We start from the raw sequence: 23,027 nt of genomic DNA, 5'->3' as shown, positions 1-23,027 counted from the left end.
GAACAGTTTCCCGCCAAAACGCGCACAGATAGTGTATCGAAATTTGATTGCATACATTCATTCACAGTTTGGTTTTCACGCAAATTACTTAAGTGCATTTAAATTTATATTGGTTCAGTTATACTTGAAGCTATTATTTTTTTTTATAAAGGGCCTGTTGCCAAATTTTGGTGGTCCTTTTAAAAAAATTAAACACCTTAATATCGGACCAAAATCATGATCTTGCCGACTTGTTTAATGATATGCCTCTTCCCAGAATATATTGCCTTAACAACACAAATAATAAAAACTCATTATGCGATTCCATTTGCACAAATGAATGAGGTGCACCTTCTTGTGATGTTCTCTGGAGTAAAAAATTATTGCAATCCTGCATAATCAAACGTAAAAGCTATAGCCGACAAATATTTATACGTGCATAACAGAGAAACAAAAAGGAATATCATCATTCCATCACTGAAATAGAAGTATTACCGCATAAAAAGTCTAATTTTGAAAAATACTACATTGAGTGGTAAGTAATATGAAAGGAAAACTGTAAGTCACAAAAGTTTTTAAATTACTTGTCCACAACTTAACAATGTTTTAATTAAGGAGTTTCAATACTGTTACTGCCATAAACCTAATTATAACTGTATTTAAAGTGAAATAAAACATAAAATCATTAACCCATCTCATATCTTTAATGACATTCAAAATTAGCATCTTTTTGTATTGAATGAGAAGGATAATAAATAATAATGATAGTGGAATGTGTTACAATAAGATATGCTTTTTTTTTGTCAAAAATATTAATTAACAATTTTCCGTTTAAATAAAATTGCTATAAAATTAAATATAGGCGCTAAGTCATGATCGCTGAAAATTACTTTCGGTGAGGGAAATCTGGCCTACATTTTTTGAAAAATTATAGCTTGCTACTCTCTCTCTCTCTCTCTTCTCTTCTATTCCTTTGTCCCCAAAGTGAGGCAGATAGCGTGCACAGTACGCCGCCAGCTCGCTTTGTCTCTACATTGGTTACTTATTTACAAGTCTAATAGTAGTAGTAATTTACATTTTTGTTACATTTATAAAGTAATTTTTGATACAGGTAAATTCAAAAGATAATATATTCAAACTACTTTATTTTATTTATATTTAAATGTGTAATAACAAGTAATGCAATTTTATTGGCAGTACTAGGGCAGTGAGCGTTTATACAGTACAATAATTTTAAGGCTGGTTATTAACATGTTATAATGCCATTAAAATCTAAATAATTAAAATTAACATTTTTGGTATTAATTTAACTTAACGTGATTTTTGATAACGACGTAAAAATTATTGAACTGACTTATTAAATATGTATATATCACATCAATATATTTTCATCAAATTTATTTATATCACTTCATATATTCAGTCTCATTCAGTAAGTTTTCCGTCGCATTATTATATGTTTATACATTACATTAAATATATTACTTGCATCTTTTAATATTAAGATGACCATAAATTAAAATTATTTTGTATCTACCGGGTAATAAAGCCATTTAAATTCATACCCCTTAAGTCCATATTTTGGATCTTTTTCTGTATCTGGCTTAGGTACATCATCTGATAGTAAATCTAGAACTTCTTGTGTTATTTTAGGCCGGAATCCCTTTTCATCGGCAACGTAATCAACCCTTGTTCGAACGCCATTCCTTCCTGTGACAAAATAGTACCCTACTTTGGCACCATTTTTGTAACCTTCTTCAAAGTGCCCGTGGAAGCCTACTGTATAATTGAACGTGTACAAAAGTTGAGACATATCATCTTTAGTCAGACCGTCGGGAAGACCTTCCTTTTCTCCAGGACGTTTGTAATGAATGTCAGTGTTCTTGTCAACTATTTGCATTTGAGCTGATACAAGTTGAGGCTTCTTAGTAGGAGAATTCTCATGAGATGTAAATGCGTTAGAGGGTGGGCTTAATGTATTAAATCTTTGATTCGATTGATCATCGTAAGATTTCGGGTTACGATTAGTTTCTGGTTGTAACGTCTGACCTTGATTTTCACTGTTTACAGACTGAGGTTGAGTTTGTTCAATATTACTCTCAGGATTATTGGATACATCCTTTCCTTTAGGATTTATTTGGCCTTGGCTAAAACTTGTTTGAGTATTTCCTAAACCATTTTGAGAGTAACTTGGCTGCGAATAGTTATCATTTGCACTTTGGCTTGATTGGGGATTGTTCAGTGGTGATCCGATTTGATTTAAAGTACTACTTTGTTCAGGAGCGAAATTATTTGAGTACTTTTGTTGTTGCTGCTGCTGCTGTTGTTGTTGTTGTTGTTGTTGCTGCTGCTGCTGCTGTTGTTGTTGTTGTTGTTGCTGCTGCTGCTGCTGTTGTCGTTGCTGCTGCTGCTGTATTTGATAATCATTAATTTGCAAACCTTCTTGCGTATAACTCTGTCGTAGATAGTCCCCTTCATTATTTTGTGCGTTATTCTGTCCTGGTCCAATTTCTTGGGCCAAATGATTTTGTTCATTATTAAATTGATCCAGATTTTGTTCTGCTAGTCCCTGTTGTTGCAGATTCTTGTTTTGTTTTTGTTGCTGCGCTCCTTGTTTTGCTTGCTGCACTGGTTGTGGGCCCTGTGGCTGCTGCCTTACTTGTTGCTGTCCTTGTTGTAATAACGTTTGCTGTTGTCCTTGTTGCACTTGTTGTTGTACTTGCTGCTGTCCTTGTTGATGTTGCTGCTGATCTTGTTGTTGTCCATGTTGTAGATAGTCTTGAGCTCTGACATCTTCGTATGATTGATTCTCTTCATATTTGTTATACTTAGGGGGTATCTCAGGTATTTGTGAAATTGCTGGTTGCGGTAGTTCGTTGCTAGGAATGTAGGGAGCTTGTGTAGTTGTAGTGGTAGTGGTAGTGGTAGGAAGTTTGCAATGTGAACAAGATTTAGCCGGCGAAGCAGGACCGGGTTTGGGTATCTCTTTGAATTCCTTTTTAATTTGCTCAGGCACTGAAGATTTTGGAAGTACTTGAGGGGATGACGAGTATTCAAGTGATCGCCCTCTTTCCGGCCCAGCTTTAGCTGTTGGATCTGTAAATGAATAAAAGAGAAATTAATTGCATCAAAGAATTCAAAGTAATTTACTACAACTTTATTTACAATCAAACGGAAACTTTTAATTTTTAGTACATATTTTAATTGGTTTTTAAAGGTTATTTTATATTTTTTTTAAAGTTCTATGATATAGCTTGTACTTAAATATAAATATTGGTTTACGTACATGGCTTTACACGAATATTTTTCATTGATAAAATTTTAAAGTTTCCGTTCTCGTCAGTGGCGTAGACTGTCACGTGATACACGCCGTCGGCGGTGATAAAACCAAACTCGCCCATGATGATACCATTTTCATCTGTAAGAAGAAAATAATAATATTAGTTAAGTTAAATTAAAAAAATAATTATAATATGATATTGGTATACAATAATGATTTTTATTACAAGCAATTTAAATCTTTTGTTAGATCATTGTATCTTTTTATTCTCTTATACTCGTATTTCGATATACATTGTTTGTTAGATAAAACTGTATACTCGCGGAAGTAAATGATCGTGATGCAAGTCGAAGTTTATTTGTATAGTCAATTAAAATATTTTTTAACTCCTCTCTGAAGCTCGGCGTTATTTGTCGAACGTCAAGCACATTTTAATAATCATTCGATGATGTCAATGCTTGTTTAATTTTTAGTATTGATTTGTTTGAACTATTCAATTTTAGCAGATTATTGTCAATGAGATTTTAGTTTATAAAAACAATGTTTTCTACAGGATCCTCTAAATATGGGTGATATAATATAAATTATTAGAAGTAATATTTTTTCTTAATAATTTAAAATTAATACAAGTAGACAATCAAACGTTAGAGTTACCTAAAAATGAATAACTTTTTTTTCTACCAAGACTTCTTTTAAATTATCTGTTAAACGAGTTATTTCATTAAAGTCTGACACTTCCAAACTAATATAGAATTAAAGGATACGAGTAAAATATAAAATCAGTGATGATTTCGTGTGTCGGTATCGACGTTCGGAACGTGACTTGTTGATTATCCCGACCTGGTCACGGCATTCGTGCGTACTGTTAGTTGTATATGTTTTGATATGATTTAATAAAAATTAAGGCGTTTAAAGTTGTAGCACACGTATTATAAACACTTTCAGAAGTTATAATTTACTTTTAAGATAAAAAAAAAAATTCATAGCGGTCTTTATTACACTTGTACTTTACGTTCACATAAAATAATAGTTTTATTCCTGAAATACGTAAATCTTTTTTTTAAAAAAAGATTAAAAATATGTCATTATACAGTTTTTTTCCTTAGTGAAAATCTACGGTAACATTTCGTATATGTAGTCTAAACCTTACCTTTCTTTTCGTGTCGATGTTGCTCCCCATCAATCGTAAATCCGAATTCATATGGTCTGTTTTCGTCTGTGTATTTGTCAGCACATTTCACATGGACTATACATATTGTTAAACATAGTAATGTAAAGTTTCTTCGACCGAGCATCTGTAATTAAATTGTGAATATTATAGTACTTTTTCTACGAAAACATTTAAGTACTTTAAAGTCATGTTAATTAATATGTGCGTTGTATCATGTCGGAATAAAATTTAAATAAATCTACATTATTTTTAAAGACAAGTAAAAATGTAGAATTTTTCTTCACTTCATACTAATATTATAAAGAGGAAACCTTTGTTAGTTTGATTGTAATGAATAGGCTCAAAAACTACTGGACCATTTTAAAAAAATTATTCACCATTTGAAAGCTAAATTATCCACGAGTAACATTAGGCTATTTCATAATAATTTCACGCGGGCGGAGTTGCGGGCAACAGCTATTATAAAACTATCAAGTTTTAATTACTAATAGCTATAACACGATTCCCATATGGGATTGTGAGACGGCAATTTAAAGTCAATAAACGATCGAATTTAAATATGGGTAATGACGACAACCGGATTTGGCTTAAATCGTTAGAAACAATTTGTTAAACGTCTTATCAATATTATATCATTGTTATTCTTTATCTTATTGATGGAATCTTGCGAGATAAAAGTATATACCTATGGTATTTACGGTTTGATCAAAGTTTTTTTTTGCCACATCAATAGTTCTTTGAAACACTTATTCATTGATGTTATGTGGAATTTTTACTTCCATGTAGATGCATGATTATTCGACATAAAAATTTTCATATTGTTGTTGTAATTACAAACCGCATTTAATAGTTATTTAACTGTGTGATTATTTTAAACAATTTCAAAACTAACAAAACTAAACACTGTATTTGTCCTTTAATTTATATTCAAGGAAAATTTCAGACGTTAGAGTTTAAAAAAAAAATCTATTTGCATAAGTACCAATACTATCGACGCAATACAAAATCAAATTGTTAAATTAGTATTCACACCGTAATTGGTCACTTGATAAATAATTGAACTGCCTCAACCAAGCAGGCCCGGTTTCACTCGGGTAACAATCTACTAGACGTAAAATGTTTTCTCCAAAATAATTTTAATTTTCTAAAACATGAATACAGCGATGTGTCTAGACTTCTTAATTTATAATCTGTCATCTTTCAAGTTTAATCAAATTACTCGGAGTAACATAATCCTATAAACGTTACATATTTTGTTTTAATTTTATTTTTTTATATTTAAGCTAGGGCTTGACCACGATCCAAAGTTTCGCAATTTATACCGAACAATCATCATGAGACTACATTAAAAAATGTATAACTTTAAACGGTCGTGGTTTTTATAAATAATATTCGTAAGCCCGTGAACATGGCGCATGCAACTGTACCGAAATATCGGAAGCTAAAACAACCCAGTCGTGGTAAGAAACCCGTATCTTACGAGCATATGTACATTCAAAAGGCTCAAATATTATAAAGATTGAAAATGTAACATGTGTTTTAAATTAATTAAAAATAACGTAACGTAAATTATTTCTTAAATCGCTTTATCTATTGATGAAAAAAAAATTCTGTACTTTTGGAATGTGTCGCGTTTATAAAGACGCGATGCGACTGTTTTCATGATAAAATGATTAGCATTGTTCGAATAATACTTGTACATGGTGCGTAATCGTTTACTTATTTGTAAGTATTCCACGGCATTAAGTACAACTTACACAAGAACTGCAAAAAAAACTTTCAATGAACGTTTTTGACTACAGTCAGCCTATTTTCGTTTCAACTGTCTGTCACATTCATGTGTTTTTTTTTCTAAATAGAAAATGTAAAAAAACAACAATAAAGACTGGCTCTAAAGGAAGCGTAAGAAATTAATTTGATCATTGAATTTTTTTTTAATTGTTTGTAGAGATGAAATTTTATCGCGCTTTTCAAACGTTATTTTATGAAACGTAAAATTCATTGATGAAGGTTGATACCGGAAGTTTATAAAAATAACTTAATTGTTTGTACAGCTACATTTATTGCATTTAATGACAAATAGAAACAGTTATTAATGATTACCTTGTTGTCAATCCGCGTGCATGGGTGGCGTGGTGGCGCGGCCTGTTGCGCAAGAGTTCGCACGAGACTGCGCGGATTCTTCGCCTCGCGTAATTTATTAATACGTCCAAAACATGACTTCATAGACAACTTGAGAAGTGTTATTTATTTATTACTTAAAAGATGCACTAAGTGTACAAGTATAAACAATAATAAAATTTATCAGTTTAAATTCCTGTATTCTTTACATAAAATTTTTATACATATATGATATGAGTACTGGAATAAAATGGCTTAATAATATATGGCGGGTACCATAGGTAATCTCATACTAATATGTACTGAATAAAAAATACTCTCCATAGAATATGTCGTTTGTAATGCCTCTAAGAGACACTGTCCTTTGGTTGTAAATTATTTATAACTATGTCTTTAATCTTTGTTTATTATCCAACATATAATGTACATCCTGCATTACTTTATTTTATGAATTCATTGTTAGTCTATACTGTACCGCACCATGTCATAATTTAACATGGAAGTATTGTGTTCGATATGTTACTTCATATTTCCCTTAATAAATTTGACGCAATGGCAAATTATGACTTAACGTAATAAGACTGTTTATATAAACGATTGATGAATAGAATCCAATGATCCAATTTCTACGATGCGTTGATGTCTTTTCTATGTGTAAAATGACTGTCGCAATATGATTGTTTTTTTTTTATAATATAGTTAAATTTATTTTACTAATATTATAAATGTGAAAGTTTAGATAAATAGATGGATGGAAGGATGTTTGAATTTGTAGTCTAAACGACCAAACGGATTTCGATGAAATTTGGCATATATGTAGAGTATGGTCTGGTAGAATACATAGGCTGCTCACTTTTGTTTTTTTTTATCACGCGGACGGAGTTGCGGGCGACAGCTAGTATTTCATAAAGTCAGAGGACGTGTCGTATTTGATTTGAAAAAAGCTGAATTTAATATAAAGACTTTTCAATTTTATTTCACAAAACAACAAAATTTAGCTAAATATTTCAACTTACAAAGAGACTCAATACTTCACGCTATTTGATAATCGCGTAACGCATATATGTTTTAAAGTGTTTTGACAACGTTTAAGTATTTAAAATTATAGACGAAAATTGATTATTTCACATAAATGGAACTTGAAAATCTACTTCTATTTATGTTAGTGAATATGCGCACTCGTATATGACAACCTAATCAACGTTTTCTTACCATTGACATAATCTTAGGTCTTATTTTACAATATAAGTAATAATTGTATATAATATACAATACAATTAAAGTTTATTTTCACAGTTATTAAGGTACTAGCTGTGCCCATTCGACTTCATCCGCATAAAATTATGAAAATTTTGTTTTATTGTTTACATTTGTCAAACTATCAATTACAAATGTCAAAATGATATGACACGATGACAACCTTGCTTCTTGATGTTGGCAGCAACTTATGGTCTCTTTCCCACATTAGGGTTTTTATTCATAGTCATTACCCTCTAAGTTTAATGGCGTGAAAATATATAGCCTAAAGCGTGAAGTAAGTATTGGGCTTTTTATTTAAAAGTGAATTATTCAAAAATATGCTGTAACTGCTGACATCTTAGGCAACAAAGAAGTGTGTGTTTACGCTTTATTATAATAGTATAGGTGAACGGAACGAAATTATGTTAGTAATTATTTATAAATGACGGAAATAAATATTGTAATAACTTTTATTACATGTACTGATTTCCGATCGTCGGCTGTTCTTGGCAATTCAATCGAATGATGTACACTAACGAATTGACAAAGGTCATTGTAAAGTGTTGTAAGTTTGTTCAACAATTACCACGACAATCGAGGTCGATATTAGAAGTCATAATAAATAAGAAGTTACCACTGCATTTACCCAAAAACAAATTGGTAACTTGTTTTTATTAAGTACACACATTATTTTAATTGAATTTATTATTTTTGGCATTATCAATATTCTAAAGAATTAAATGTTGTAATATATTTCGATATTAGTAATAGATCAGCAAACAAATCAGATCACAAAAGGGTTGTAGAGCTTAGGTAAAAGAATCCATACATTTATGTTACGTTATACAACTGAAGCTAAACTACTGAACATATTTTGTGGTCAGTTTTGGCGTCATTGTCACTAATACAATCTTACTAATATTATAAATGCGAAAGTTTAGATGGATGGATGTTTGTTAGAGTTTGTAGCCCAAAAGGCTGAACGGATCTCGATGAAATTTGGCATAGACGTTGAGGATAGTATGGAAGAACACATACGCTACTCACTTATGTTTTTTAATTCCATGCGAGCGGAGTCGCGGGCGAAAGCTAGTTGTTCAATATTTTTTTTCATTTATATTGTCAACTGGTAGCAATACCATAGCGACTACTCTTACAAACAGCTTACAGCTACTATTTTAATATTTATGTAAATAAAAAAAAAACATTTAAGAATCTACCACATGCTACTTTAACGACTAACTTTATGGACTACATCGTGTTTTTAATCGTAAAATTAGTTTAACAATCTTTGTCTTATTTAAAAACAATAAGTTAATATAACTTTAATTAATGTCCCTATAAAATGTTTATTTTGATATTTATGTGTGATATGCTAATTTTATATTGTTTCCTCCAAATTTAGTAATAATTTTTTAATTTATAGTTAATTTATTAAACGACTCTTGTTTATATATAAGTTAAGGTGCCTGATAAATCCTATTTAAACTACTGTTTTAAACTATATGGCTTATTATTCGTAAAAAATATGTAAACGTTAATTATTAGTATGCGAAAATCTTAACTGAATAAAATCAATGGTTTTAATACTTGGTTAAATATAATTTTCATCTCTATATCACTATTTCTAATTTTGAAACAAACTATTATCAAATAACTTAAACATCATTATCATCAAGAATATTTCAGTATTCTTGTTTATTTAATTATCTGTTTTACGAAATAAAAAAATATCGTTAAATTTTTTGTAATAAACAAGTCTTTCAACATTCGTAAAGTGTTAGATCCTTTTACCAAGGACTTGATGTACAACTGGATACAGTTACGTTACGATAGATATCAGAATGATATAAATAAACATTGACATGCGTACTCACAGTATGATTTATTTAATTTGTTATATCGTGTTAATCGACGAAGGAATACGGTGCAGGAACTAGGAGTCGGTCACGAATACAAGATGTCATCACGTTCTTACGTTATTACTCGAATATTTTATAAACTGAAATGTTTATTGTATTTAAATGTCATCTTGGTATTTATTTTTGTTGTTTATTACAGGTTCAAGATTCTAGGTAACATCATATAATTGACCGTATACCTTGTCATAAACGCACTATATCCTATCCTCTTTAATGATATGTAGCACACTTGTAAAAATGTTATTTTGCTATTTCATAGTAATTTATATTCCAAGGCAATATTCATCTATTTTTAGTAGTACACAATATTTACAGTCTTACATGTTAATTTAATGACAAATATAATATTAATGGAAGAATATTTCAACTTATAAAAAACAATAGCAGGTTGGTAGAAATGCATATTTGCAAATTATTTTCAATAGGTGTTATGAGCTTTTGCTGTAAATTTAATAGTACCTAAAAGTTTTTGCAATAAATTGATCCTGTTTTGCAAAAGTAATACATCGAGGTATTGTACGAAATGTGCACCTGTCGTAGATTCATCTAGACGAACGCCGCCTTGGCAGAGGAAAACGTTATACATATATCACTTATAAACGCCTAATTGGATTCATGAGTTTATGTCGCGGTTCTGTTATAATTCTCTGCTTTTTATTGAAGGCGCTGAAAGCATAAACATTATATCTTGACCGAGTTGTTTACCAGACTTAAACTACACCAAAGATTACATTTGAGATTGTATTTACATTACGTTTGTCTATCCATTTCAATCACATAACAGTCAATCGGAGGCAGGAAATTATTCCCGTTATATGCCACACATAACTTTTGTAATTAAGTTTCTCTAATGAGTTAAAAAAAAGCACTATTCAAAAGTCTCGTTAATGATTAATTACAAGTCAACAATAGATCAATTTATCATGAAGGTTAAAGTTTGAATAGGTGAGCAGAACGTATTCAAACGTAACTCTTACATACGTTGAGTATGGGACATATTATATGTGCTGGCATTTAGCTTTGCGAAACGCGCCGACAACATTTGCACTGTGAAATTTCTTAGCCTAATGCGTTACACCTAAAGTGTAAATGATTTAAATTGGTGGTGTGGGTGTTTTGTAGAAACACCGTCAGATTAATCCGTTAAGGGATTACTTAAAGTAAATCAAGACGACAATTTATTATTTTGGAAGTACAAAATGTTTGACCGATATTAAAATATGAAGTTATTACAAAAAACTCTTTTTAATTTTATTTTTCGGTACATTTAAACTATAATTTTATCTTCAACATTAAATCAAATAATAAAAGTCATTGTATTGAAGTTTACCAAAAAAAGTAATTGAAATTAAACAAGAGGAAAGGAAAGCTAAATTCTTTTTTTTTGTACATGTCTTAGTTATTACAAGTGACAATGCTTGTAGTCAATAGTTTTATGTTGTATGGCAACACTATTGAGGTAAGGTTGCGATGCGCATTAAATACGACTGTTTAATTTCGCCACCGGAGCGACCGTAACGTTGTCTGCTAACCTTTTAATGTCTTCCCATATTTCCCCAATCGTTAAACTATCACTATTTTACTAGATTTATCAATAGTATTAATTTAGGTAAGGGATTATTCTAACAATGAATTTAAGATGTAGCATGTCGAATATATTTAACTAATAATGCATCCTTAAGAGTCTAAAAAAAATTAGATCAAAGGAAACCAACGTATCGAGTAAGTGAGAATTTTACATGACGAACTCATACGTGCATTAGTAATTTAATGTTAGTTAGAATCTGAATTAAGACCTAATTTTAAGGTTACATGAGAGGACTGTAAGAATAACAAGCATAGCTACAATACATTTAATACCAACATATAGTGTGGTAAGCACGTATTATAGAAATGGTACGATTTTAGAGATCACATTTATAGTATGACCCAGCGATGCTCTACACGAAAAGTTACTAAACACTAATATTTACTCAATCTTATGATTAATATAACTGTTTTATACCTCTGACATCCATTAACCTTATGATGTTGTGATACAAAGGTGATGTATTAACAAGATTCGTTATAAGATGCTAATCGCTTTTAGATGCCGTTTTTGTATTCTTCTTGCATTATGACATTTCATCATTATACATCGTGATTGTAATCGCTAGTGTTTCTTGTGTTCATAGTTTAGTGGTTCTGAAATTATTAATTTACAGATAACTTTAATTTTTTAATACTTTATTTATCTGTCATAGTTGTCAATAGTAAAATTTCTTCCAGTTGTTTTAGAAAGATCCTTTTATCTCAATTTCTATATTTTAGATTGCACCAACAATGTATTGTAAAGATGATTATACAAAGAAACACATTAAGTATAGTTAAATGAACCTTGACCTGAGGTACTCGGTTTCAAGTTATATTCATTTTGGATATCATTATTGCGTCTAGAAAATGCAAGTTCGTGTCTAACAAATGTGCAATATATTTACGACTGCACAGTTGATGTGCCGATAAAATGGATGTTACGTGATTTGTTTTCAATATACATAAAACGCAGTTGAACTATTCTTGAAATAGCCTAACCTTTTACGATTAATAATAAAATATTTGCATTTTATCGAAATTGTTTTATGACAATGAATTATTCACTGTCTTTTGTTTTCAAACAAATTGTGAAATTAAAGATATAGCAGAAAAAAATCATAGTTTTCATTTGTTTCCTAATTTCTGGAATTCCAATTTTAACCATGCTCTTTCAGAATAATCTAAAGGATATAAACTAGATATCTTAAAATCTATGTTAGTGTCGATATTAAGAAAATTTACAATAATTACAAATAAGAACTTATATCTTTGTATGTTGTCTTTAAAATAAAAAAAAAATAATACAATGTTTAATTAATCTTTTATTTAAAAAGCGTAGATATAAAAGTAGAAAATCATTATGGCACAATTTAGATGTTACAACCCCGATACTGTGCTCAATGTTATTTAGAAATAACTGAGATCGAGAGCTTAATTCGAGTTATTTCATTACTGTGGGTTTCCGAAATATGAAGGATGACAAATATTACTGCGGTGGAAACCTTAACATTTTTTTTTCATTTGTAATTAAACGGATATATACAATTGGCTGAAAGTGCCGGCTTCTTATGTCTATTTCTTTTGTCCGAGTGACGTCTTGGGTTGGTAGCCGTTAGGTCCAGCGGTGAATGTGACAGTGTAGTGTTTGCCGTCAGGGGCAACGAATGCGTATTGACCGGTGACTGTAAGGGCGGCGTTTTCAGATTGCGGGTTGTCTAGTTTGCCTTCCTCCTGTCTCGATGTACCATCGCTGGTTTCATATCTAATGAGTGATGTTAGAAAAAAGAAAGAACAGGTTATCTTTTTAAATTAATATTTGGCGGAGCATTGATCGTTATAATTAAAATGCAGAGCCAATAAATAAATATACAATTATACATTTTTTGCTATAAAAGTTGTTAAACTTCCATTAAATTTTATGAGCTTAAATTGGCGTGAAAAGCATCACCGCGTCGATACTGGATGATGCATTTTTTTGTTATTTAAATATGTTTCTGTACGATAACTGCATTTTTAAGTATCAAACTGTTTATCTTTTAAATGTTATGCGAACATGAACTATTGTAAAATGCTTATGGTATGAAAAAAAACAATACGGAACAAACAAAAAAATATGACTTTAAAATGTACTCGTGTATACTAACGCAAAACTGTATCCGTCCACATTGACGTCGTTGTCGAACCGCAGTATTTGTACGTCTTGCTGCGGCGCCGCTGAACAAAGCGCGGCCAACAGACATACCATTGTCACCTGGTAAATAAAAACACGGAATGTGTGTAGTATAATGATGAAAACATGCCAAATTTTCAATATGTTGCATTTTTTGTAAATAAACGGCAATGAAAGAGAAATCACGCATCATTAGTCCATGATTTTGTTCCAAGCGGTGCTTCAAATAAATAAGATGTATACATTTTGGGAAACTTTCCAAGCCTTTTATTAATTTAATAATAAAGGTCTAAAAATTGGTTACATAAATGCAATGTTGATAACTTTTTTTTGACCGATTATTTCAATTAAGCAATTCAAATTTGCTATAAAATATCAAGTGCAACGAATAATATTAGATTTAGTATTTAAAGTGGTTAATCAAACAATTAAATTGCAACTTACGTATTTAAGCATGTTGCTCGGTTATCCGTGTTGAGTTCAAACTAACGAATGAGTGACGAGTGGTTGTGAATCGTTCGTTTTATATGATCTCCGGCATTACTTGCAGACTGACATCATGTGAGGATGGGTCGGAGGTGACGCGCTCTGCACTTCACTTAGACAAACCTATACATTTTTATATTAAAACAACGACCTAGTATCACTTTAGTAAACAGTTTTGAGTTAGTGAAAGAATTTTGAAAATCGGTTCAGTCGTTTTGCAGTTTTAAGAGCTAAACAAAAATATTAAGCCATTCCTCTTTATAAAATTGTTTAATTAGATTGACATTGATCTTTTTAATATAACCAGTTCATTCAGTGCATAAACATAAATATTATGTAATTCAAATTAAATTACCTTTAAAGGTACTATCTTCTATAGTGACTTTTCTTATGCAATAAGGCAATGCAAATATTCTGCGGCTTTATGTGCCCATTGCTTTGTGGTAAAGTTTAAAGTATAAGTATGTATAAAATTTCTATTAACACATAGTTAATGAATTAACACTTATTACCTAATAATATCATTATAACCATTTCATACAAGGTTAAAATTTTCTTATTAACTTACTAATCTTTATTCTTCGTAAATAACGAACGACTTATAAAGGTTTGATATCAAATTGAGTTAAAACGTATTTAAATAGTAGTTTCATATTAACATGAAAACCACGAATTGACTAAAAAATACAGGTTATGTTACATAAAGTTTTAGGTAGGTAATGGAATAAAATTTATTTTAAATCATAATTTATATTTTTTTATAGAAATGTTGATAATTATTTTTGTGGCTTACATGCGTACTAAATGCGGGAGCTGAATTCTACAGTTATACATTAATAAGTAACTTTACAATAACTATTCTTATAATTAATTATTACCCTATTGTATCCCGGTTGGTAAAGAATCGTATGAAATATTACAAAATACAGGTAAGAAGCCCTCGGCATTTAATTCAACTTGAGGTCATTGTGTTGTATTATAGGACGAATTGTGTTCGTCTGTCTGTACGTGTGTATGGAATAATCCGACTGTGTCAATTATACCCTAATTAAATAATAGAAATGCATAACCGAAGTTATATGGACTGATTAAGAAATAGTACGTGAGTGAAAACACAATGGGTTCGTTTGAAAGCGTCATATCATTGTCGTGATGACACGTGTTTGCAAAAGCTCTGTGAAGCTTGTCCGTGATTTATTAAAATAACGTAACTCTAGCGCACATGTCATCCTTTAACGTGTAGGAAAATAGACTAACAGTGAATTTTGCAAGTTATCTGTTATGTAAAATGTGACAACTATCTTTTTTCTAGTTCATTAATAGTTGCATAACATGATTAGTTAATTTTTTTTTAAATAAAAACGTTTAAAGTAGAAAATACTTTGATCCGAATTTTCTGTTAAAAGACGAAGCTTTTATTCAATTGTTAATTTGTTTTGTCGAAGATTATTAATTCAATTGTTTTGTAATATTTATGTTACGAAAATAAAGTAAGAAATTTAAAAATAATATATAATTAATGTCATTAATGAAAATCAATTTTATTTTGGTGTAAGATCGTGTAAGATCGTAATTAATTATTTTCATTAGATAACAAAGATAAACTTAAAGTTAACATCTTGATAAATATAAGTTCAAATGACCAAATAATATACACGTAAAACCCATAATGAAGTGTTTGTTATATTATCTACATCATGATCAACCTTGACATTAACTGTGTGATGAGTATCGCTTAGCTATCATTGGATTCGTTAAAACTACGTTTTTTGTACACGACAGGCACCTAGACAAAAACTCATTTTCTAACGAGGCTCTATAGTTCCTGTATTGCCACATTCAATTTAAAAACATCTGCGTTTTAGGTAAAAAAATATTGTATAATAGATTAATAATATGTCATGTATTACTGTTTTTAATTGACTACTAAGAAAGTTCCTTAGTATGAGAAGAGAGACCACTTGACTCTGAGTATGGCAGTCATTCTATCTTTTAGTTTTATTAAGCGTTTTATGATGATAATTAAGTATTTTTCCATTGTTGTACTGCATTTATCTTTCTTGAAGATCAATTAACTTTTAGTTGAGTTTATAAATATATATTTTAATTAGAGACGATGAAATGTGGGTTGGTTAACAACTCGACTATTGCTAAGTATGGTTCCTAAAATAAGTTACGTTCTTCAATGAAAACGAAATCAAATTTTACTCGCTTATGTAACTATGTAGTATTATATAGACGTCTTACATAACGTTTTTACTGTTCCCTGCGTAGTACTTAGTGTTCGTGTGGATGAATCTAGAATTGTAGTCAACAGAGATGTATGACTTACAAATACAAACGATGGTTGATGGTTTGTTAATTCTAGATATTACGAAATTAAATTCATAGACGGGTTATTTTAAAATTGTATTTTTCTATGATTACTGTAACCTACCGGGTCTAAAAATAACAGGAGCCAATAAGTTACAGTTTAAATAATATTGTCACTGAAAAAGAAAATTATTAAGATATAAAAAGTAAATTATTAAGATATAAAAGTAAATTATTAAGATATAATCTAGGCTTCAAAAAGCTAGTAACTCTTTTACTTCTAGTAAAAGTAGCTGTTGTTAATATTAGTTATTTATTTGCGTGTCGTGATGATTTCCTCTTGAGCAAGTGCGGTGACTTTTATTGCTTCACAGTCAAGCCTGGCTTGTTGTATGAGAGGAACTTTACTCGAGTAAACAGACTCACAGACTCGATCGTTTTCACTTTTCTTTATTGCACGTGCAGATGTCGTGAGGTCAAGAGCAAGGTTAAACTTTTTAAAGACATAGTCTGTTATATGTTTACAGATACAGTATTTATAACAATGTATAAAAGAGTATTTTTGCTCTATGTTTAATAAATAACATAAGACCACATAAGTTTTTTACCATTATGCGATTCAATATGCATTTCAAAATTGTGTAAGCTCGGCTATTTTGAATGATATGCACCTACAATTGGTATCATTTTACAGAGTAAGACGAGCTTAATTTTTTTATTATTTGATATTAGATAACTAGTATCGATTGGATAATAATAATTCCTTTTCGGATATATTAAGTCGAAATTTATTTATAAAACTAAATTTAATTTTATAACATGGTATTAAAAAATCGTGCTAGCTTCGTAAACAATAGTTCCGAGAAGACCGGTTTTGTAATAAGTGTGTTTGTGCGGTATATCTATGCAACAATGTTTGTCTAATTTGCGATTGTTATAAAAAAGACTTAATTCGTATTGATTTCGTACTATAGGAAATCATTTAAATCAGTATTGGATTGATATGTTTTTAAACTGAAAATTTTAGCTTGAAACCACCATTCATAAATGTGTAAGTTTTGGTTACATAATAGTGAACTTTTTTTTAATTTTTTTTGGGTACTAACGGTAGAGGTCTCTAAGCAATATGTATGTGTCTAGGTAAATCTAAGTAATCCAGGGTTTTACTGGTATAAATAAATAACATTTACATAGTCATAAGAATATTGCAAATGACTGAAACAAGTTTTACGAGTGTTTACGTTTTTCGATAATTATATGACTTGAAATGTTATGGCGTTTAATTTTAACGATTTATAACTTATGTTTAAATTTGCTATAACTAGTAATTGGTTAAGGTAATTATTTAGTTGTACGATGATGTTATTGTTTACTCCATTGCTTTTGTTTTTATTCTAAAGTAGCTGTGAAAGTAGTAGAGCTTTGTAACGGCAAAAAATGTTGCATGAATTTAAAGGCTTAATAACTAGACTGGTGGTAATTGTGATCGCCTTAATCTATGGTTGATAATTCCTAGCAAATTGCGGGAAATAGCTACCGCTATCTTGGTGCCAGAGACTTTTCTTCCTTTCCCAAGAATGTCAAAATACAGTAAATATCAATAAGTATAAAGTGATTTAGTTACACGGGTTCTAGTCTTTTAAATTTCTATCTATATAATTGTCTTTTACACTTACTACATCGCATTGGATATTGCAATATCCTTAACGCGCTTATGAAATTTCTATCCTAGATCCTATCTATATTTCTATATGATGAATGGTTAATAACCTGAGATTAATTATTATAATTAGTTGAATACCTTATTATTTGATCGTAGGTTTTAAGTAGATTATCTTTTAAATAAATCAATTCACCTTTGCTATTGCCGCGTTTGTCGCTCTTGGACACCGTGTGGCGCGCTATGAATTGATCTAGTAAGATAATAATCAGCTGAACCTCCATAAGTCTTTCTCATGCCACAACAACAGTAATTTACGCTGCGTTGATCACGACACAAATATGAAACTTTACAAAAAGGAAGAATTTTAAATTATTATGCGTAGTTACGACTGGCTCTATAATAAGAAATAAAAAAAAAAAGAATTTAGTTACTGTATAAAAATTCAACAGACTTCTTAAGAAGAACTCCTGTTCCAATGAAATTGATGTGGTAAATAACACGTAGTTTCTTGGGACCTTCTTTTTTATATTCAAAAGCAAAATTCACACTATCATGATAATTAGATATACAAAGCCATAGACTGCAACGCAAAATAAACAAACTATAAAGCTATAAGTACCAAGTGTAAACAATTATTTTTATTTTTTAATATAATGTAGAAATATAGCTTTACGTGAAATCGTTTAAAGTTGCTTTTAAGTTTATTGGATTAGAGATAACACCATATGTTAATTTAAGTATGAAGCTTAATTCATTATACAAAAATCTTTTGTAGTATTCGAAGTCCCAGTGGTATTTGTGGTTCAAATACTGCTAGTTTCGTTTCAGTATTTGGCCGATAATCATCCCTTCATCCTTTTTGACATATCAGAAACACACATGATGTTAACAAATTACTGCAGTCGACTTCTATGGTTATGCATCTTTGTTACAAAAAGTCTTTTTTCTTTTTTTTAACAATGTGTCAGTGAGGCCAGCAAAAAAGTAGGTTAAGTGATGCACGCGTGTCCCAGCTGCGAACAAACAATTTACACAATTGACAAATCCCCGCAACGTTTTCTTGGATCACCTTAAATAAACTGTTTGCATGATTGTGATTAACACCTCGCCTCCAATGATACGAAATATCGCCTTGTCAATACTTTGACTTCTTATTTATAGCTCACTGTAGCCGTTTCAGGGTATAGACGTTCAAGCATCGTCCATCTATCAACATCAACATTTTCTGGAACTCACATCAAAATGATGAAAATCGTGAGTATTTTTTTAAGAATTTGATTTTGCGGTAAACAAGTAATTCAATTTAATTTTGTAGTTAAATTTATGTAGAAGAGCCCCACATTAACAAGACTAATATTTTTATTCATATTAAAAGGAACTAAAAATATCTCTTATTCAATTGTACGACATCACATAATAATGAGTTTAAATTTTACATGAAATAACAAATATATTTAACTATCAGATTATATTTTGCAGACACTTTTCGCACTTGCTGCTCTGGCGTTAGTGTTGGCGCAGGAAGATCCGACTAAAGCTCCAGTCGAGATTGTGAAACAGGACTCTGAAGTTGATGTTAATGGTTACAATTTCGAGTGAGTATTTTTTTAATTAGGAAAAGCTACAAGTGATTATCAAATCGTTCTCGTCATTAGGACCTTAAAATCTGAAGGTTAAGGAATATTTGAAGACTGAAATTAATCTATACTCGTTATACATTCATGTTATTTTTAGTTTTGTTTTTAAGGCTGTATTATTTAAGTGTCATTAAGTAAACATTTTACGATCGTTTGTGTTTGAAAATAAACGGTGACGAGTACTACTTAAACCGTTGTTGGATGTGAGATTTGACGCAAAACAATCTATCAAGGCAATAGTTGTGTTGTAACATCAAAAGGTTCGATAAATGTATTCACACATGAGAAATGTCGTAACTATTTGTTTTATCGGAATGATTATAGAGAACTTCAGAAATACTTGGAATTTCAATACTTTTTAAAAAATGAACTATTTTTCCAAAAAACTTGAGCAAGTTGTAGATTTTTATGCATATTTGACTTTCTTGTGTGGTAAGATATAGTAGCCATTCTGCAAAACATGATTCGATTTAATAATCTGATATTATAATATTTTATTCTTGTAATCTTTTTTAGATTTGAAACAAGCGACGGCACATCCAGACAAGAGCAGGGAGACTACAAGAACGACACAGAACAACAAGGTCTGTCCGTAAAGGGAAGTTATAGATACATCGCTCCTGACGGCCAACATATTCAAGTCACCTACGTCGCCGACAAGAACGGTTACCAACCCACCGAGGAGAAGACAACCGAACCCTCACAATCTTGAATTAAACTACCTTAAGCCACTATTGCTAAAACCAAATACATATAAGAATATAAGCTATATTAACATGTAATGGAAATATTACCATAATGTACAAAGACTATATATGATACACTTATGTAAATATTGTTGTATGCAATATTATTGTTATTGCTTATTTGTTTCTTGATATAAATATAATGACATTATAATTGTTACGTTTGAATTTTATTTTCACACCAAAAATATTAATGTCGTATACAGAAACTATATTATTTAATTTAAGTACTTAAGCTAGTTCATAATATTATTTTAATTAGAAAGTTTTATATTACACGAAAAAAATATAATGAAAACAAATAACTACTCACGACAAAAATTATGCAAAGATTTCAATCTCCATTATGTAACTGAATTTAAAGCTTTCTATTGCTTTTAATTTTTCTTTTAGATGTAATTTTGTACATATACGGTTGTTAAAACTAATAATTAGGGTTAAAAACTTAAATTTAAAAACACGACACCGAAACCATTTTATCGAAGGAGTCATCAATAGATAATTTTAACACATAAAATATAGCTAAATGTGTTTAAATTGTTTTTAAAATTTTATTGATTTAGATATCTATGCGAAAATGTGAATTATCATTGTGCGACTTATACATCCTTGAAATATATCGATTTAGAGATGATCTAACTGACTTATGCCTTAAACCAACATTTTACAATATAACGTGTCTCAATGATATGTGGGTTTGGTCAGATAAAATACAGATTTTAACTTATACGGTAAAAATTAAGGTATTAATTATGTCCTTTACTAGTAAAGAACTACTAAAAATCTGAATAATCGGTAATTTAAATAAAATTTAATTTAAGAGTGTAGTTCTACTAGTTTGCCCAAACCTTTGTTTGGATACATCTTAAATAAACTTAACACTTATTTTATTTTCTTCTAATAAGTAAAACTCATTTAAGTATTAATAACGTTACTTAAGTTTTAATAGCCCAGCAAATGAAGACAGATATACGACATTAACTTTTATTGACCATCAATTATTCAATAAATTACAATACAAATTTGCATATATTTGTATAATGCACAAGACCACCCATTACCCATGTTATTGTTTTTTTTTTTCATACAAAAAGGTGGCAAACGAGCAATCCTAAATCGACGAAGGAGGAGAAGCACATAAAGAGGATATTTCCCTATCCTAGGTGTCTCCTCCATCGTCAAATCCACTTTCCAATCCATCCTTCTTTTAAAGAAAAAGGTGGGATGGGAAAGGGACTAAAATTGGGGCTCCGGCACCACACTTATCAGACGAATCGCGGAATTGCCTCCACTTCACGCCTGTCTTCTGTGTGGTCGTGGTATTACACCGGGCGAGTCGACCCATTCGTGCGAAGATGTTAAAGCGGGCTCTACCACTGTCAAAATTATACGATCTTATACGAATAGCTCATGTTGTTGCATTTCATTTAATTTTTTGTTTTTATATTTATTTAAATGGTTGAATTATCTAAAAGAATCGAATCGTACTTCATTAATATCTTTGGAAGAAACTTAAAACTAATAACTAAAGGTTAATCGCAAAGTATTCGTGACATGGAAACCTTTAGACACATTCTAAGTACATTTTGCTTATTAATGAGTACTCTTATATTTTTAAACATTGACAGAAACGATTATCGTTGACAGCTAACGCATAAACCGTGCAGATCAACCAGGCAATTACCAATATGTCAAATGTAGAAATTATTACCACACTGGTAATAAATTTTTACTTAAACAGTCTCTTGGTAAAGGTTTTTAGTACTAATTTTAAGATAAGAAAGGCATAGGTGACTATTTTTTTTTTTTATAACATAAAGTGGCAAACGAGCAAGCGGCTACCTGAAACCGCCAAAATGGCGAAGCGACCGCTGCCCATAGACATCCGCAATTGCAGATGCGTTGCCTACCCTTATACGACGGAGGAGGAGACGCACATAAAGAGGATATTTCCCCTTGTGTGTTTGACTATGTGTTCATAATATCCCTAAACTAACCTCAACCTTATTATTCGTATTGTTAATCTAATCATACTAATATTATAAATGCCAAAGTTTATATTTCGATAAAATTTGGTGTAGATCTAGATGATACTCTGGAAGAACACATAGACTATTCACTTTTGTTTTTTTTATTTCACGCGGACGGAGTCGCGGGCGAAAGCTATTTAATTATAATATTATGATAAAATAAGGTCCGCAGTCATACAATTCTGCGACGAAACAATCCATACAGACTGGGTCAAGTGTTGATGTTAAAAACAAACACTTATACGTTCGTTTCCAAGTCCTATTTGGCGAGTGTTAAGCGAACGGGAAACTTATGCAACACAGTTGTGCATTGCATCTGCAAACGGTGACAAATAACTACGAGACGCTGCCATTATTCATTGTCCTTTAGAAATATTATGCCTGCATTTTATTGTATTCTAACGTTTATGGTTATGGGAACTCTATTTTCATGGCTCGTTAAATAATCATATATATTTTTCTATTTTATAATTTGCTAGTATCCTGTGTTAGATTTTAATATCCTTAAAACACACCGTTTATTCATTTTTAAATGATTATTACCAGAGAACATTTTTGTAAAAGCAAAATCTTTAAACTGAAACCAGGGTGCACAATCTCAGTACATATAACTTGGAAATCCGAAGATAAAATACTGCAATATAACGGAGCACCTTAAATCTATTTTGATAATAAAAAACAGACTAATTTTGTTTTTA

At 30.5% G+C, this 23,027-nt stretch overlaps 3 protein-coding genes across 3 annotated transcripts; 1 reads left to right on the top strand and 2 right to left on the bottom strand.

Moving 5' to 3' along the window:
* The first annotated feature begins 485 nt into the window (after positions 1-485).
* LOC106105448 (endocuticle structural glycoprotein ABD-5-like) lies at positions 486-20,363 on the top strand. Its single transcript, XM_013285746.1, has 4 exons — positions 486-514; positions 19,097-19,170; positions 19,396-19,511; positions 20,070-20,363. Exons 2-4 carry the CDS (start codon positions 19,159-19,161, stop codon positions 20,263-20,265), a joined length of 324 nt encoding a protein of 107 aa, XP_013141200.1. The 5' UTR covers positions 486-514; positions 19,097-19,158; the 3' UTR covers positions 20,266-20,363.
* On the bottom strand, positions 1,395-6,595 carry LOC106105428 (putative uncharacterized protein DDB_G0271606). The gene is made up of 4 exons (XM_013285723.1): positions 6,534-6,595; positions 4,410-4,554; positions 3,266-3,397; positions 1,395-3,075 (listed from the first exon to the last, which is right to left on the bottom strand). The coding sequence occupies exons 2-4, from the start codon at positions 4,552-4,554 to the stop codon at positions 1,502-1,504; spliced, it is 1,851 nt and encodes a 616-aa protein (XP_013141177.1). The 5' UTR covers positions 6,534-6,595; the 3' UTR covers positions 1,395-1,501.
* LOC106105452 (endocuticle structural glycoprotein ABD-5-like) lies at positions 12,587-13,952 on the bottom strand. The gene is made up of 3 exons (XM_013285749.1): positions 13,899-13,952; positions 13,429-13,535; positions 12,587-13,046 (listed from the first exon to the last, which is right to left on the bottom strand). Exons 1-3 carry the CDS (start codon positions 13,908-13,910, stop codon positions 12,857-12,859), a joined length of 309 nt encoding a protein of 102 aa, XP_013141203.1. The 5' UTR covers positions 13,911-13,952; the 3' UTR covers positions 12,587-12,856.
* Positions 20,364-23,027: the final 2,664 nt, after the last annotated feature.

The sequence above is a fragment of the Papilio polytes genome, unplaced genomic scaffold (assembly GCF_000836215.1).
Source record: "Papilio polytes unplaced genomic scaffold, Ppol_1.0 DF822845.1, whole genome shotgun sequence".
Classification (NCBI taxonomy): domain Eukaryota; kingdom Metazoa; phylum Arthropoda; class Insecta; order Lepidoptera; family Papilionidae; genus Papilio; species Papilio polytes.
This window is presented reverse-complemented; position numbering and strand designations above follow the sequence as displayed.

Bases quoted from the DNA above. Each gene is read 5' to 3' on its own strand.
- LOC106105428 (XM_013285723.1), bottom strand. From the start codon at position 4,554: ATGCTCGGTCGAAGAAACTTTACATTACTATGTTTAACAATATGTATA. The intron at 3,398-4,409 runs GTAAGGTTTAGA...TTCTTCTTACAG, and splicing joins ACATCGACACGAAAAGAAAG to ATGAAAATGGTATCATCATG. The intron at 3,076-3,265 runs GTACGTAAACCA...ATTCATTTACAG, and splicing joins AAATATTCGTGTAAAGCCAT to ATCCAACAGCTAAAGCTGGG.
- LOC106105452 (XM_013285749.1), bottom strand. The intron at 13,047-13,428 runs GTTAGTATACAC...ATCACTCATTAG, and splicing joins GTGGACGGATACAGTTTTGC to ATATGAAACCAGCGATGGTA.
- LOC106105448 (XM_013285746.1), top strand. The intron at 19,512-20,069 runs GTGAGTATTTTT...AATCTTTTTTAG, and splicing joins GTTAATGGTTACAATTTCGA to ATTTGAAACAAGCGACGGCA.